The sequence below is a fragment of the Tachysurus fulvidraco genome, chromosome 19 (genome assembly GCF_022655615.1).
Source record: "Tachysurus fulvidraco isolate hzauxx_2018 chromosome 19, HZAU_PFXX_2.0, whole genome shotgun sequence".
Classification (NCBI taxonomy): domain Eukaryota; kingdom Metazoa; phylum Chordata; class Actinopteri; order Siluriformes; family Bagridae; genus Tachysurus; species Tachysurus fulvidraco.
Genome location: NC_062536.1, coordinates 14161400 through 14180041, shown reverse-complemented (window position 1 = coordinate 14180041; position 18642 = coordinate 14161400). Strand labels below are relative to the sequence as shown.

Sequence of the window (18642 nt, the reverse complement as noted above, 5' to 3'; positions counted from 1 at the left end):
AAGTATTCTGGCCTCGCTGGGGTATTTATCTTGATTTATCCTGATCACATTAGCATAATTTGAAGGTGAATCATTATCTTCTAGTTCATGCTGCTCAGGCTTACAACCTCTTTCCTTTTTATTCTGGGTTTTAGGCTCAGTTTGCTGTGCGATTGAACACTGCATGGAATCTGTCTCCTTAGCATTTGCTATATCCCTCAGGATAATGTCAGTAGGCAGGACATCAGCTCTGATAGTTTGCTCATGTGTAGTGAATTTCAGTATTGTGCTTTCGCATGCACTGTCAGGTGTTTGTTCTTTGTTTGGCTCAGGTAGTACCTGTGTGCTGTCCTTGTCCTGTTTCACTGCAGCTGACTCTACTACAAGCTTAGCATCAGATGTGACTGAATCATGCTCAGACTTGTCAGCTGGAGGCTGAGTTACACTAGGGGTACGGACAAGCGCTTTGGATGGGGAAGAAGTGACAGGAGAAGGAGATGGGGGTAAAGGAGTTGACGAAACAGTTCTGGCTGTGGAAGAAGGAGGGGTAGGTTGGGATTTAGCTGGTATCTTTGAAGGAGAAGGTGGAGGTGGCATATCCCCAAGTTGTCCAGAGAGAGCCCTTTGGGTCTGGCAGTTTAGACAAAGCCACTCATTCTGTAAGACAAGTAAGCAAATTAACAAATGTAAGTATCATGTATGATAAGATTATCATGAGGCATGCCACAAAATAAACTTTTACAGCTAAAATGTCAAATAAGTGCACTATAAAAATTTTTTTTTTTTTTTTTTACAAATCTGTATGACAATGTCACGATATCTTAATGACACTGCTGAAATGAGAAAAAATGACAAAAATATCATATTACGATCATCAGGAAATTCTAAGATAGACACTATATATCATGTAAAATGGTAACAAAATGACTGAATGGCATTTGAAAATACAAAAAAGTTTAACAGGAAACAATCTACAAACTTTTTCAAACACATTTTGTAAGTATTCAAAAAATATTAATGATATCCCGAATATATTCTGAAATTAAATATTTTTTCAATACCAATATTTATTGTAATTTATTGGTAATTTATTGCAATACCAATAGTATATAATCAAATATTTCTTTCCTTCCTTTAGAAAAACGCTCCAAATGCTTCAAAATGTATCTACTACATATTGTACTTATAAATTACCACAGTGGACAGCTGATTGTTCTGGGGAGATCTTACAGCCTAATGACTTAATGACTGTATTTAGAGACAATTAGACCTGTCAGCAAACAGACTGCAGACTCAATAAAAGAGCTGCTGTCTGCAGTTGTCTATACAGTGCGACATCTTTTCTGCTTGATTGAATCTTTATTTCACATTGGTTTTAACTGATGCATTTCAGCAGAGCATAATTGAGACAAACCAATAACACAAAATCAGGTCATGATAAGAAATTACTTCTCATGACACTATCATGAATAATGTGACTGCCAAAAACAGCAACAAAAATATATTAAATTCAGAGTCCAAGCAGAGCCGTTTTCCCATGAAGCACCTTACTTAAATCATGAGTTTTCTATGTCTCACATTTGATTAAAAAAAAGATGAGCCATGCTATGTTCAGTGTCGCTGTTATTCTCCAATGGTTTAGCTGTAGAGCTTAATCTAGATTGAGGCAGCCTGGGGTCACAGCAGGGGTACATGCATAAACCAGTGCTGAGAAACAGCTCAAGTAAATATTAGAACTAATACAAACTAATCTGAATTGAAACATAATAATAATAATAATAATAATAATAATAATAATAATAATAATAATAACAACAGCAATAATAATATCATCATCAACAACAACAATAATTATAACAACAACAACAACAACAACAAAAAACAACAACAACAAAAACAAAAACAACAAAAAACAACAACAACAACAATAATAATAATAATAATAATAATAATTATTATTATTATTATATAAGCTCAATTAAAATACAAATATTTAAGACATGCAAAGAACAGGAATTAGGTAATTGTGAAGATATTATTTCTTTTTGCTAGTGATGTTGTTGTAGGCTTGTCATTCAGCACTACAGTCTTTTCCATAAACCATGATTGTTTTTTCGAAGCTAATTAGCACTGAATCATAATATCAAGAGTTTCCCTGGTGACAAATCCTTTTTTGAGAGTCATACTGAAGTTAGTGGTGACACAACAGAGGAAATATCACAAACATAACGCATAAGTGATGCATGCAATAGTAATATTAATAATAATTGTACCTTTTTTCAGAATTATTCTATGATACCACAATTTTCCTAAATTGTTCACCAAAGGACAACATTTAAAATACCAAAGGATATTTATATGCACTTTTCATGATACTCAATGATAATGTACAGTTATAAGAACAATTATAAGTAGGAAGGCACATTAGAACAAAATTTGAATATATTCGTCTATTAAAAAAAGGTATACAAAGAGGGATACAAATGTGAATTACAAAAAAAAAACATGGGAAAATGCAAATGGGTATATAAAATACCCATTTATTATATAAAAATAAAAATTGAGCGCCAGCATATGCAAGGAGAAATAGTCGGATTTTTAGAGGCACAGAGAAGAGTAGTAAGAGAATTCAACACTGAACCATCTCTTACAGTGAAGATGTGTGTGACCGGGACATCCAGCACATAAGGGTCAGAGGATCTATGTGTGCATGCAGGTACAGTATATATGAGAGAAGAAGGCTAGATAAATACTGTAAGTGGTGTTGAGACCATGCCTAGTCTTTAAGACCAGAAAAAGCTACTTTTACTATATATACAAGGGAACATGTAGGCTTCCCAAAGTTTTTCATCCACATCTCACCCAAGTTCCAGTAGTCTGGAAGTTTCTCTTTCGTTCCTGTGTTCATTCATTCCACAATCTGATCCTACTGAACCTCCTTTCAACACACTTCAACAGTACTGTCTGTACGTCTCTTCACTATGTAATTATTTATACATCCACTATCAGAAAAAGGTCAACCAGAAAAGGTGATAAAAAAATGATTTTCTTTTATAAAGTATGAAGAAATTTAATGTGAGTAAATATACTTTCACATGCTTTTGAGTAAATGCAATTGCTCCAGAATCTACGTGCTGCAGACATCCAGACACAAAGAACATTTATAAATAAGTGTAAAGATGCTGACAAATGATTTAATTATCACAAAAAAAAACAGGTGGCTTTAAAAATGATGCAGATTATTAACTAATTATTCAGTAATTCCCATACATTAACCAATGACACTAAAACAAACACTGAAAAACTCAACATTAATGAGATAATTTGCAATGCAGTTCATAACAGTCCTTCTGTCTTTCCCTCATTTCCTCTCCTTTAACAGACTAAGGTCAATAGTGTCCTATATTACAGGGGGAATACTGTAGATGTTTTATTTCCAACATTTTTGCACTTGCTTGACACGAGAGATGAGAATTCTAAGCAAATGTAAGCAAGAAATAAAAAAGCACTTTAAACATAATTGTTCAGGAAGTCAGCCATTCGGAGCAAAACCTCTCAGGGGCTTTTTCATTTTCATTTAGTGGATTTTGCTCTGTGAGCTGGAATCAGCAGTCAATCTGGTATTAAATAGCTAGAAAATGACATCCTGAACTATTGAACACAAATATTAGAAGGACTGAATTCAGGGGGTCTTGTGTATCATCTCAAAAGGAGCACCAGGTGCAAAATGTTCATAGCATGAAACAAAAGAAAAGCTTGAACACAACATTAGTGCAAGAAATGTGGCTATGCAGTTTCTTAGGTGGTATTCTTAGGTGTTTCACAGTAGTGTAGATGGTGGATGTGTTCATTCCCAAGGAGAGCTTCCTGTCAAAAGAAGAAATGGGAACGTACGTGTGTGTGTGTGTGTGTGTGTGTGTGTGTGTGTGTGTGTGTGTGTGAAGTCTGGCAGTAAATGTGGGAATAGAAGCTAAATTTACCCTCTGCTCTGGCAATGTGGCTGGCTTCTGCTCACTAATACATTCACTATGGATCCCAAGCTTTGATTTCTGTTATGGTGAACTAAATATTTTGGAATGCTTTGTTATTCATTCATATTTTTATAATAAAGCGCTTTAGAAATATTGAATCTGATTGGTCAGAAGGTGATGGTTAAGTGTTGTGTTCTCTATAACTGCAGCTTGGACAACAGTTTCAGGAGCAAGGTTGATATCAACGCACTTGGTCAAATATGTTTTTGTTTCCCAAATTACAACATACACAAGATCCTGTATGTAGGATGCTCCACATCCACATAAACATTGATATGGTTAGTGTGAGTCAGTTCTAGTGTCTGCTCTTTGTATCAGAGATAATGCTGTAACATGTTCCAATGTTTTGCTTGTGCTCTAGACAAGCTTCCTTTTTGTACTTTTTTTTTTTGCATTACAAAAGAGAAAGAAACGAGACTGGTAATGCCATAACACTAGTGATGACATGCTGACTAACTTCACAGATGTTCCACAATACTAAATATAACTAATAAACAGATAAGCAAACAAAAAGCATGATGCCTTGTTCTTTAATGTACTAAACATTATTAGTTTTGACAAATGACTGTGGTATAAGATAAAAAAAAATGCGATATGTTATTTTAGGACAAAAATCAACTTTGGGGCGTTAACCTTAACTTCATTTCACGTCAGGCAGCTGTCAGAGAGGTTGTTGATTATTTTCTGATAAGGACACGCCCCCAAGTGTTTTATGCCAAAAATGCAAAACTCTTTTTCTTGCATGCTTGTATACACACACACACACAAACACACACACACACACACACACACACACACACACACACACACACACACACACACACACACACACACACACAGAAAGAGAGAGAGAGAGAGAGAGAAAGAGAAAGATAGAGAAAGATTATAAACCATGTGTCAGGTTTCTTCCCCCAGGTGGTGGAGGCGGGTGAACAGGTGAAATGGTAAACAGGTGTGGCTATGGCCAGTTTGGCTATGTTGTTGTTTTCATGAAAGGGGCTTTGTTCTCATTTCATATCCTGCATTAGAGTTTTAAGTCACATCATTCCATGGTTTAGTTTTCAGTTTTTTCACTTTTTCGTTGAATCCAGATTACGAGTAATAAATGGAAGAATGTAACCATTCACACTGCATATACTGTACATGCAAATATTACATTCCAGTTCCTTTTTGGGTGAAAACCTGAATGTTTTCACATTTTGTCTATTTATTTTTTCATTAAACCGTTTTAAAGATTACAGAAAGATCACAGATGTTAACATGAATAGCAAGAGCAAAAGAATTGGCACACATGGCATAGTTTTGTACTATTTACATGACTGTAACTTAATAGTTTAAATTAGTTTTACACATTTACCATTAAGAAATAAATCTGGTTATAGGACTGTTGTAGTGTGCTGTTACAGGAAAATATCATTTTATTCTGTGATTCTGGTAGTTTGGTGATGCTCCTTATATATTTTGAATATATTTATAGTAACAGTTCATTGTTTTGAACTACTTAGAAAATAAGAAATAAAAATAATTTTATTATTATTATTATTATTATTATTATTATTATTATTATTATTATTATTATTATTAAACAAGAATTCTACAAAGAAAATAATCTGCAAAGCTTTTTGTCTGGAAAACGTCCGTATGTTAAAAAAAGAAAAAATATAACTTTACTTTTAATTACACACACTTAATAAACAGCCCTTCACAGAACATTTCACCATTTCAACAATTGCACCTGCTTATTAAATCCATGCAGTGTCTGACAAGCCCATGTCTAACTTGTTACCATAGACACAATACTGTATCAGAACGAGGATATTAATATAAATCAGTTATTTGCCTTGAAACCAGAACCACTGTCAGAGCTGCCATTATAGAAATTTCAAAAATTATCACCTTCTGAATAAACTGATTTAAGAATTTTTTTTGTTAGTTGCCATGGTATAAAATTTTATTTAAAGCATGACTTCTCATAGAGATCAATTAAAAAAATATCACAGGGAAACAAGACATGATGACAGAGAAAGGAGAAAAAAAACGGAGACAGAGACACAAAATGCCAAATTAAACTGATTTTTAAGTAATGGTGTGGAAAATTTTGTTCCCAAATTAAAAAAAAAGTAGCTTTAGTCCATGAGTTCTTTTCTCTTTTGTCCTGCACTGTCTTCTTTTTGTCTTGTCCTGCACTGTTTGCACCAGATTGCACAGTTGCACTTCATGTGGCTAGGACTACAGTACTTACTAAGTCCTTAGCTCTGGCTTATGTAACACCATGCTCCTGGAGAAATGTTGTGTCATTTCACTGTGTACTGCAACAGCTATATATGGTTAAAATGACAATAAAAGCTTCTTGACTTGACGACCTCACTGTCATGTCCTTATTTTTTGCCATCCTCTTGATCTTAAAGTTTTTTTTTTTTTTTTTTTTTCACTTTTCTCCAGTCCCCCACACACTCTACCTCCTCCCTTCCTCTCCTTATTACCAAACCGCAGTAGGTCTCAGCGAGGCAGCGACTTCCTGTTAGAATATGTTTGGCACCACAGTGATTTCCTGGTGGGAGTGTGTGTGGTGAGGGGGCACTTGATGCATGACTGGATATATCACTGACAACTCTTTACAAGCAGAGAGCTGAGCCAACACTGGTTTGGATTTTCAAGTTGCTTGAATTCATATAATAAAATCATACAATCAAACCAGTGAAATAATAATAATAAAAAACACCTTACAAAGACAATTTATAATAATTGTAAAGTTAAGATTTTGAAAAAGTCTTTCTTTTTTTCTCTTTCTCTTTCTTTTACACACATAAACGTACATAATACACACCACACACACCTGCATGCACGTCTACCTCAAAAATATGGCTGCTTTCAAAAAACCAGACAAAGGATGACATGGTGGGCAGGAGTGTGTCAGGCCTTAAAGTGGCGTTTGAGCATAAATAAAACGCACACAGGCTCACTGACTATATTTACACATAATAAAAACCCTGCAACATAAAGATGTCCAAACTCCCAGAATACCCTGCGATATAATACCCACAGACACATGTACACACTCGAAGAATGGCAGGATAAAATAAAATAGTGTTAATAGTGCCATTAAGGATCGATATAAAGATCATTTGTAAATGGCTTATTTATATGGTTTTAGAATATTTATATATTATATAAATATTATAGCACTGATCGGTCATAAGATGTTGATTCATTTTCTATAACAGCAGCTCTGTTGACAAAAGTAGTCCAATAGTCAATAAAACCAGCAGAACACCAAACCTTGAATTCTTTCCACATATGATGCCAATATAGTACAATATGATGACAAGCTCTACCAAACATACTGTAATATTTCAGAGTACCTTCAAACAATAAAGCACTACTAAATACAAAGTTTAGCCTCTGTTTTGCTTTAAATAAAGAATAGTTCTGAAATTGTGTAGACCAAATCAATTACATACAAAATAACACTTTAAGAAAGAAACACTCATAGCTAATATTAAGAATGGGGTCAAGAGATCAGGCAAAATCTGTATTTGTGAAGATCTTGGGGTCAGATTGGAATATGATTTAATTTGAAACAGCAAAATATGAAATCAGATTTGGTCATTTCTCTGGGAAAACCATGATCCTGTCAACACTGTTGACATCTTTTTCCTAACGCGCTGGCCGTTTTAACAAATTTTGACCACAGTAGCACAACAGTGCACAAAGTACACCAATGGAAATGCAGCTCTAGTCTGCATTAGGCTAGAGAGAGAGTCTGTAATAGGCTAAACCAGGAGACAGACCGACTGAACAAACACAATCTGTTTACCAGACAGATGGGCAGATAGCCATGGCAATATATATGGTGATTGGGCAGTTACAGAAAGAGATGTCCACAAATGTGTGTACACATTACATAAAGTCTCCCAACAGACAGAAGGAGAAACTTGACTGTAGCTATGGGAACGGAGCTCACGCATTCAAACAGACAGAACAGCTCCTTAGCAGCTCGCAAAAGAAAAAAAAATAGTCTGAGCACACTAGCACATTATCAAGAAGACAGACAAATGTCAAAAATATCCACTATATTCACATACATTCTTATGTCCTGTGTTGTGTTGAATTTCAGTACAATTGTCTATAATGAGTGTTTGCACAACAATTGTCCAGGACAGATGTGCTTCTCTTTCAGTCTGCGTTTGCTACTGTATATACTTTATGAATGTGAGTTTAGCCAGCTTGTGAGTAAATAAAAATGCTTGCTCACAACCCACAGGATGTTTGACTCACTTCCTTTAGTCAGGCTGAATCAGGGACTTACTCCCTTCTCATACTGGTTGCTTTAATCCACACCAGAGTGAGCTTACACCTGCTCCTCACAAACCATACTGAGTGGGTAAATGCACCAGGGTTTGATTCAGACTGACTAAACATTCCGTATGCGAGGGTGCCCATACAGAACAGGCAGCCCTGAGCCGGAGGCGGATGGGTCACAGTGGATGGGAATGTGGGTGGCACCATAGAGGATGGAGGCAACACAACAGAGAAAGCCACAGACATAGAAAAAAGACACAATGGCTGAAGTAAATTGCTTTGGATGTAGCAAAAAAGCTTACTGTACCTAATATTTATAGTTTTCATACTGCAGTGCACTCTATTTTAAAATTGAGGGCAAAACCATTTTTGTTGTTTTACATGACAGACTACTACAGTGTTAACAATACTGTATATCAGCATAAAAATCACCCCGACTGAAGTTTCATAGCTTCATATAATAGAATGTTACCTGTATTTGCTAAGTAAATTGTCTTTGTCAACAAGGGCCACCTGTTAGCTAGCGATGTAAACCCTAACTTTTAGCTGTTGTCCTTAATTGGAGCCTATAGGTAAAGGCTGTAATAATAGACCAGCTCATTATTAGTCTTAACATAGAGTGTTTGATAGAAATTTGGTTTTGTATTTGAATTAGTATTTCAGTAGGTACATCTGCCTTTATATATTGCTTATTTAATGTAATTAAATAGCTAGGTATCAAATGTTAGCTAATATTTGACTGAATAAATTCTTTAGTGTGAGTGAAGGTAAAGTAAATAGGAGGGGTGCAACTCATCAGGTGGCCTGATACTGATTCAAAGCCAGGAGCAGATGGCTAACACACCCTGGGAGATGGATCTAAATCTTGGTCCAACCCTATGTGGAACTGCTGTGAAGTCATCAACACTCTAAAAAATGAATGCAATGACACATGATTTGCTCACTGATCACTAGAGAGTGAGGCTTCACTGGTGTTGTGGTTGTTTAGTTGTTAAATTACAGATCATAAGGTCATTTATTCAATTTCCAGCATCACCAAACTACCATCTTTGGGTCCTTTAGCAAACTGCTAAATCTTCAGCCCAGTTTAGTCAAATAAGCAAATGTACTGGATTACATGTTATTTTATCCTATTTAAGATATTACAGTATCGTTTTGCAGTTGTTGACTGTGAACCAAGGTTGCCAGATAATTACTGTAAAACTTCTACCAATTTTTTACTGTATAGTGTGAATGTAGGATATGTATAGAAATAGCTCAAATAGAACTAAACGTAAATTGAAAAAGTTGAAAAAGCAATCACTGTTTATTTGAAAGAGAGTTCTAACATGCTCTCCTGTTACGCAACGGCTGTCTGAACAGTGTTTCATAACTGACTACTATGGGGGACATGGCAGTGTTGCTATGCACTGTCGCCATGGAGGAGCAACAGCAGTGAAGGCATGCGTTTGGCACACGCTCCCTCCATCAAGGGGGCGGTGTACTAAAATGCATCTGAATGGGCCATTAGGCTGCTCAGCTTTCCACAAGTGCACAGCCTGTTCAGCTGAGGGAGCATCTCAAAACACTTAGCTCAAAGCTAACCGTAGATAAGCAATTAAAATGGTGAGTTGTGAGTATAAATACGGTTGTTATCTCTGCATAAAGGCAATTCTTTGACTGTCCTTATTCTGTAATCAGATATATAAACAGAGATGACGAAAAGGAGAAAAGGCTTTGTGAGGCATCACAGTTCTATTAAGGAAAAACCCCAAAGGAGAGGATGAGTGGTGCCTCTGGGCAGATAGAGTGAGGAGAAAGAGACAAAAGGGGAAAGCAAATGGGACTAAAGGTAAATCTTGTCATCGCAGTATAAAATAAATCTGGACAGATTAAGAAATGCCTGTAGGTATTCTGCTACATTTTAAATCCTGTTAGCAAGAAAGGATTACACACAAACACACACAGAAACATATGCACATGTAGGCACTTCATAACACACAAACATACCAAAAAGGGAAAACGTATATTTATGGCTTGTGCATGCACACATTATTGCACAAATTTTCAGCAAGATGATAATACAATATTGAGCAACTGTAGAATAATATTCTGAGTGCCCAGTCCACAAAATTGCTAATTATCCAATTTATCAAGCTCCTTTGCCTCAGGCAAAGCACATCACAATGAAATCCACATACACAATCAGTACAGACAAGCACTCAGCTATGGGAGGAGGGGATATGTCTAAAATTATGATCAGTCTGTTCCTATAATTAGCAATTCTATATCAACAGTATGTTCCACACTGAAAGCCAGTGATCTTGTAAGGGAAGGTACCATTCTTTTTATTTGAATGGAAGCATATTGGAGCTGACAATTTGCTTCATCCACAAGAAAGTCACTACTTTACATCAGTTGATGACATTAAGATATTAAAATTAAAGAAATTAAAATTTCCAAAATTTGGAACCACCGGAACCACACATCCTACACAACAGTGGTAGCAGTCACAAGGAATCACACAGTATTGGCCATTTAATTGCAGGATGCAGGATGGCCATGCTTAGGGCTAATCTGATTAGCATACCTGAAATAGTTTAGCCAGATTACAATAAGGAAGACTGAACCGGATGCTCAAAATCCAAGTACATGCTAGAACAATAAACGCCACCCACTGTTCATTGTAACTTCTTGTTCTTGCATGTTGGAGCTTTCTATTTGAATTAAATCTAAAAAATAAAACTGAAGTGTGTCAAGGTTATGCAGATTATAGACCTTAGGAAAAGTAAATCTGTGTGATTCTGACAATAAGTTTCCATTCAACCTCCTTAAGGTATCTTTGGTTTGTCCCTCTGGACAAGCTATTGAAGACTCTTCAAAACTGTGTTTTTCTAGTGTTTCCAAATAAAACTTCTTTAGAAACCAAACACTTATGACCTTTGCATGGTTTCTCTGAACCCCAGAGAAACCATTTTCTAGTTTATTTTTTCCTATTTCTTTATGCACTGTCAGTCATTTGTGAAATGAACAACCTAAAAGATGATGGGTAGTTGATCTCATGATTTCTTGATGAATTTGAGCAAATTTGACCAGCTGTTTTTGTAATGTTGTTAAAAAACATACCAATGATAATAACGCTAATTACTCTAACTCTGATTTTTCATACAGCTTGATTTGTGCAGACTGTAAGACATTTGCAAGTGGAATACCATTTTAAAGAAAGGACATACCACGTACCTCTGAGAGATGTGGCATGGGGTTGAAACCACAAAGGTTGCACACCATTTTCTGGCATTCTGTACAGGTGCTGTAATTGGGCACATCTGTTGAGCCCACGTTCAGTTCAACTTTACAGAGTGGACAGTTGGATGTTGTCTGAGGCTCTTTTGTTTTTGCAGCCTCTGAGATGGGTTTATCTGTTAGAAGCTTTCCATCAGTGCACTCAGGTTTGGGTGAAGCAGGCTCTTTGGAATAGACTGGTGGGGTTTCTGGGGGGGATGCAGAATCTAGAGGAGAGCCTGGAGTAGATTTTGAACCAGATCCAATGGGGGAGTCAGGCAATGACCCTGGAGGAGACTTGGGTTCTTCTCCACTGATGAGGTTGGTAGCTGAGCTAAGGATTGATGAACCAAACCCAAACATCTTTCCAGACACACCCTCAGGAGCCTGAGAAGTGGCCACGGGGGGCTTTTGTGTTTCAGTCAGTCCACTTAAACCGCTAAAAAGCTTTCCAGTAACCGAGTCACTCGCCTGTGCTGCAGCGCCAGCCTGTGATTTGGATGAGCCAAAACCACTAAACAATTTCCCTTTAACCGACTCTGCAGGAGGTTTTGTCATGTCTGTTAACCCTCCGAGACCGAAGCCCCCAAAAAAGCCACCCCCATCCTGCTTCTGGGTGGTTTTTGCAGGAGAGGGTTGGGGACTGCCCATTGGACTTTGTTCAGCTTTCTGAAGTGGAGGTGGCTGCTGTCCACCTTTTGGTCCAGGTTGAGCTTCCTCCAGGCCTTTAGTAGGCTTCTGTTGTGCCCCTGGACCAGTAGTCTTCTGTATGGGAGTTGGTGGTGGAGTGGCTCCTTTTCCTGTGTCTGACATGCTTTGCTGCTTGGTCAGCATTGGAGGCTTCTTACCTGGTTCATCTTTTGAGGGTAACCCAGTTGGTGGCTCCTTCCGCTGTGGAGACGGAGGGGCCGAGGCCTGCTTGGGAGGCTGTTTCATCATTGGAGGGCCAGGAGGTTCCATGCCCCCCATTGCTCTTTGCATTTGGCAGTTTAAACATAGCCATTCTTTACCCTAATAAAAAAAACAGAAACAGTAACAGATAAGGGCAACCGAAAACATTTAATTAACAAAACACATACGTTACAATCACAAGCAATTTTATGAATTTTCCCCTCATTAAAATATAATGCAAAGAAGATTGCATTTCCAATTGGTAGACTAGAGCTCAGGGGTCAGGTATTCATAGAGCTAACAAAGTGTCGTTCTAGATGAGGTGCAAAATAACAGTGTTAACCTATTAATATGATCCGTGATCATGCTTGTATGGAGTCAAAATGTCAGATTATATAATGCGTTATAATATCTGTTTATAAGAACATTGTGCATTCCAAGGTTCTAAAGCACAGAGTCTGGTGCAGTATCTGTACTACATGTTATATAAGACATCCTGACAGACATGTTTGGTTTCTCAAATAAAATTTTGTTCACATTTGAAAGAAGCTTAAATCAATCAAACATGAAATACTGATGAACAATTTGAGAAACCACATTTATGATGCATTATAATATGCAGTACAGACAGAGCCGCTAAACATTGGTGTTTACATTCTTGACTATGTTGCTTTGAATATATATTTTGGAACCTGATGTGATGATGTTCTATAGTAGTGCTTTATAAAGAGTTTATGCATGTGACTATACTACAACTACTACTGATTACTGGTCAGGGTTGTCAGGTTTAAAATCTGTATTTTATTCTGTGAACACTGGGTGCAAAGTATATAGCCTAAATTAGATACCAGTCAATTGTTTGGTTACAGTGTTGTAACAACAGTTTAGCCTATTGTTGAGTCCTTGAGTATGATCGTGATTTCATGTGAGGATGATGGGAATCACCTCAATAATCATTTCGCCACAGCCCATATTGCCTTATTCACATAATTGAAAAAGATACAGGCAGCAACTTTACCATGCCTGGTGAGCATCCTTCATAATCAAACCCAGCCATGCTTTAAATACAATTAACAGCCAGATATTTGGGCACTTGATTTTTTTTTTTTTTTTAGAAGTAAACCTTTTTGTTTTCTTTAAGCTTTAATTTAAACAGTAATTCTGTAAAAATCTCTATAGACAGACATTTCTATTGTACCAACCGTAAGTTATATAATACTATTAATTATCTCCACCTCGGTGTCTTGGTGTATTTGTTAAAGGTTATGTGAAGGGTATTGTGAAATCTTACCTCTGAGTCAGGAGGACTAAATCCGCACAGACTGCACACCTGTTGTTTGCATTGTGTGCAAGTGCTGTAGTTGGGTGGCTGGTCTTTGGCCTGCAAGTTTAGTTCAGTGGTTTTACATAAAGGACAACGCAGTCCACCAGGCTTTGCAGTTCCACCAGTCTGAGGTGCATCTTTGGGTAGGCCTTTAGCAGGACCTTGCTGTTGAGTCCCAGGTCCTGGACAAGGCCCAGTAGGCTTTCCCCCAGTTCCTTGTGGTGCAGCTCCCTGTTTCTGCCCTGGGGGTCCTTGTCCTTTGGATGCACCTTGCTGTGGGCCAGGGGATTTTGGTCCCGGTTTGCCTGCATCTTCTTCATCATCACCAAAAAGGCTGAATTTGGGGATGCTGGCAGAAGAAACGGCTGAAGAAACCCCACTTAGAAAAGATGAGGAAAACATGCCAGTGCGAGGCTGCTCGGGGTCTTTGGGCTCTTGCCGAAAGCGGGACTCAAGAAGGCTGAGAGAAGAAGGGCTGCGTCCTGGCTTTGGCTTGGGAGGTGGACCCTCTCCGAATGCATCTACTGTTCGACTCTTACTGAGGCCCCCTGAACCTCGTCCTCCAGATGGCTGATACTCTGTAGACCTGCAAAGTAAACAAATAATGGGTGAATTGATCCTCTCTGTTAAAAATTGAGATTGGTGGTCTATGCCACAGATTACATAACGTAACTGAAATCGTTAAAACAACTTTAGGGCTAATGTGGATAAATGATCCAGACTTATTGATTACTGACGGCAGACAATATAAGCCAACATCTAAATTCAGACACTGCATAACAAAGTAAAGTGACATCCCCTGAATATATAAGCATTGCTTGGTGAAAATATTCAACATTAATAAACAAAACAAACAGACCTATATCATCATCTAGCAATTACTTTCATTCAACCTACTTCAGACTTGCATTAACACATCCAGGCTCTTTCATACTGTTAAGGGGTTGATAGAGTGTACAGTACATGTATGGTGAAGCAGAACTGCCATAAAAAACAGGAATTAACGTTTTTGCAGACATTTCACAACATTACCTGTAACATAAATGGATAGATAGTCATGTGATTGATTAATAAAAACAACCTTTTTACAAATTTCTGTGGTATAAGAGTAGAAAACATTCCTTCACTGATTATTTTCCTATAACAGCACACCCCTTTGTGGATTTATCTTCCATCCCAATGTACAGCACTGGTCTTAAAACAGAGGTTGTATAAAATTACTTTTACTTTTTTTTTTTACTTTTTACTTTAATTTACTTTTGCCTGGTGATTAGGTGCAGTTGGATGGTTTTAAATGTCACTTTACATCAATACATACGTCATTCTGATCAATACTTTATTCAGGCACAGTGAAATGCACTCTTAATGCAGTTATATGCAACATTTCACCCACCAGGAATTATAGTGTGATCTGAATCGACATTGATCTTTGAAAAATATGATGAACAGCACTGTCTATTGTATAATACTGATGCTTTCACACTTCGCCAGAAAACCACTCATAGGATTATTTTGTACCAAATATATCTGCATACAAAATATCACATTACGTCAATCTAGAATTAGTTGCTGCAAGGATACTAAGTCAAACTTGAATACACCTTAAATGTCTAGGTTACCAATAAAAATCTAAGTACAGATGCTGAAAGTGGCTTGAAATGATGTGTTTACACTGTTCAGTGAGACTTTTAAATTTAATCCACTGACAGTTCCTGTAAACATGCAGTGATTGAGAAACTTGAATGAAATTTTGCATGTGAACATGACAGCAAATTTCTTAAAATGTGGCACAATCAGAAGCTTGAGGATGTTAGTATCAGTTATGTGTCAGTACTCAGAGCTTTGGGGTTAATGTTTGTGTATTTTTTGGGGGAAAGTATATGTATTGTACTTTTAAGTGGCTTTTAGAGCAAAGCTGTACAGGTGATTCTTGCGATCCATTTATATACCTTAAATTAAAATTATTATTAAATGTACACTGTATGACTGAGGGTATGCATACACAATATGTGGGTATTTCCCAACTTCCTCAAATATTTGAAAAATATTGTGTCAGGAATGTCTTTTAAAGTGCTAGCTTCTACTAATTTTCCTTGTGACCCAAGTGTGACCCAAGTGACCCAAACCTGTTACAGCATGACAATGCTGCTGTGCATACATTTATCTTCATAAAAAACATAATTTGCAGTTGAAGAAATCCAGTGGCCTGCACAGAGCCCTTACTTCACACCCCCTGAACACTTCTAGATATATTGTAATTCTGATTATGTGACAGGCCTCCTTACCAAACATCAGTGCATGGCCTCATTAATGCTCTTGTGTCTAAACAATTTTCCACAGTCATGCTTCAAGATCTACTGAAAAGCCTTGCCAGGAGATTGGTGACATTGAAAAAAACAGTTTGGTCCATTTCCTTCTGAAAGTGTGGCATTATATCAAAAAGTGGATATTCTAAATTTAAATGGCAGTAACTGGTGTGGAAAATATAGACTATACAATATGATTCAACACAGTATTTGTATTTTGTAACATCTCTCTCTCTCTCTCTCTCTCTCTCTCTCTCTCTCTCTCTCTCTCTCTCTCTCTCTCTGTCTGTCTCTCTCTACATTTTGAGAGTTAACGTTGGCACACATGAAATTCCATGCGCGTTGTTGATTTCTCTATACACCAATCTTGGGGGAAAATTTCAGCACCATGGAGAGCGAGCCTACAGCAATCACAGACTCCTCGCGGTCATAATAGCTTCCTTATAACCTTCGATCCTCTCGGCCCTCAGCTGTAACATTATACTATGCATCCTCCTTAAAGAAAAGAGAGAGAGAGAGAGAGAGAGAGAGAGAGAGAGAGAGAGAGAGAGAGAGAGAGAGAGAGAGAGAGAGAGAGAGAGAGAGAGAGAGAGATCCAAGGCGCGTCACGGCATTCCTGCTCGCCGTGCTATATATAGTGTTTTTAACGTTTATATCCCCCTCCCCTTTTTACCAGTCAGATTAAAAACAATTCTTTAGAACATGATCGTTTTGCTTCCTATTAACCACTGGCTTTTGGTATTATTACAGTTTTAAATTTATAAATATGTATATATGTTTGCATTAGGTCTGATTTTGGTGTGTTCTCGTTTCGCGTCTTATTCCGACCCAGTGGTTTCCACAGTAGCGTATGACATCACCCACCCAGCCCGTAAAGAAGGGGGTGTGTGTAACACGGAGAAAGCGAAGGCCAATCACTTATAGATCGACAAATAATACGAGGGGAAATAACAAGGACCTCGTAAGAAAATATAAAACTGATGGGAGCCAGATATTTTAGAAGAAAATGCATATATTCTCTACATGAATTATTTTCTAACTGCTATTTGATGAAATCTAGAAGGAAAATTAAGCATTTGATCCAAACAGTCATAGAAATTTATCAGTCTCTGAACGGTGTATATTTCTAAGGAAGCAGGAAGCAGTGATAAACCTTTACTTGCTCTGGTTTCTGTTTGTAGGCAAGATGATTGGGATCTACTGGTGTGAGTTGGGCATCAGCAGATAATCAAATACAACCGTGGCGTCTAAACCGGTCTGACTCTTGGTGCAGTACCCTATTAGCTACTGGGTTTGTGCATCTTAAGTGGGTGTGTTTAGGTCTGTCGTGAGGTGCAAGCTGCAGAAAAGCCCGTTTAAAACACAACGCTGAAAACACACACACACACAAACACACACACACACACACACACACACACACACACACACACACACACACACACACACACACACACAACGCTCGCGCGTAGTAGATCTGCGCATCCCTCCAACACCTAAAATGCGTTCCGGCCCGGAAAACACAACTCGCCTGGCCTGCGCCTCTGCCATGGTGCTGATGAGCTTCCTGCGCTCCTCCTCGCTCAGGCGGCTGAGCTCCGCCTCTGGTCCTGTGAGCTCCCCGGCAAGCGCGCCGTCGCCACCCTCCATACTCGCCTCGTTCCCCATGATCGAACCCTCTTCCCCTTCCTGTAGCTACCTTCCCCTTCAGAGATACGGATTTACAGGTCGGGAGAAGACGGTAAGGTCGCTGTCCGCGGCTCTACACGGCATGTTACACCTTCTTCACATCCATATCTGCGCGACTCGCTGTCCGAAAGCTTTGGTCAACAACGCGCATCTCTGTTTTACCGAGAACAGCCCGCGGTTCCGCTAGTCCTCGCCTCTCTTCGACTGCACTGCGCATGCGCAGATCACGACAGGCGATCGTGAGCCATCGCAAAGGAGAAACAAAATTAAAGGAGACTAGCTGCGTTAAAATCAGAGCCCCCAAACACCCATCCCATACACACAAAACACGTCGCATACTGTAATCTTCCAAAAATACTGTGTCCAGAGTGAATAACTTATGTCTTAATTAGCTACTTCCCACCTAGTGCTTTTGTTCATTATAGGGTATCATTAGTTTGTATCTAGCAGGGTGCCTCATTAATTTGCCACTGCCACACCTTATTAAAATGAGAAAACAAACCTGCATAGGATGGGATGTTCTGTCTTTAATGCATTTCCTAACATTGTATGCATAACTTGATTTTGTTATGGTTATAAAATTTCCAAAATGGTAAAAAAAAAATTCTTATTTAGAATGCTACTGAAATGATAAATAAGACTAGACTGAAAGTGATGCATTTAATTATGCATGTATGGTAAGTGATGGCTCTCAGTAATCCACTGAGCAGAATTTTCAAATACCAGTGCCGCCAAATTGCCACTGTTGGAGCCTTAGAGCATCACCCATAACCCCAAGCCTTTCACTTGTACTCTATCCTAGATAAAAGTGTTAGTTAAACTGGAAAATGTACATTTAGATGAATGCATCTAAACAACAGTA

The 18642-nt window shown here is 38.0% G+C and overlaps 1 protein-coding gene across 11 annotated transcripts in view; it reads right to left on the bottom strand.

Moving 5' to 3' along the window:
- pcloa (piccolo presynaptic cytomatrix protein a) overlaps positions 1 to 18005 on the bottom strand; it is a 57014-nt gene extending 39009 nt beyond the window's left edge. For 7 of the 11 annotated variants that reach the window (XM_047804125.1, XM_047804128.1, XM_047804130.1 and 4 more), the window contains exons 1-4: positions 17623 to 18004; positions 13756 to 14374; positions 11532 to 12584; positions 319 to 636 (exon numbers count right to left, since the gene is read on the bottom strand). In XM_047804125.1, coding sequence (XP_047660081.1) covers positions 319 to 636; positions 11532 to 12584; positions 13756 to 14374; positions 17623 to 17759 — 2127 coding nt within the window. In that variant the 5' untranslated portion in view covers positions 17760 to 18004. Of the gene's footprint in view, positions 1 to 318; positions 637 to 11531; positions 12585 to 13755; positions 14375 to 17622 lie in introns of all 11 variants that reach the window. The other 4 variants (XM_047804133.1, XM_047804134.1, XM_047804136.1 and 1 more) reach the window with 1 other exon arrangement.
- Between the last annotated feature and the right edge of the window lie 637 nt (positions 18006 to 18642).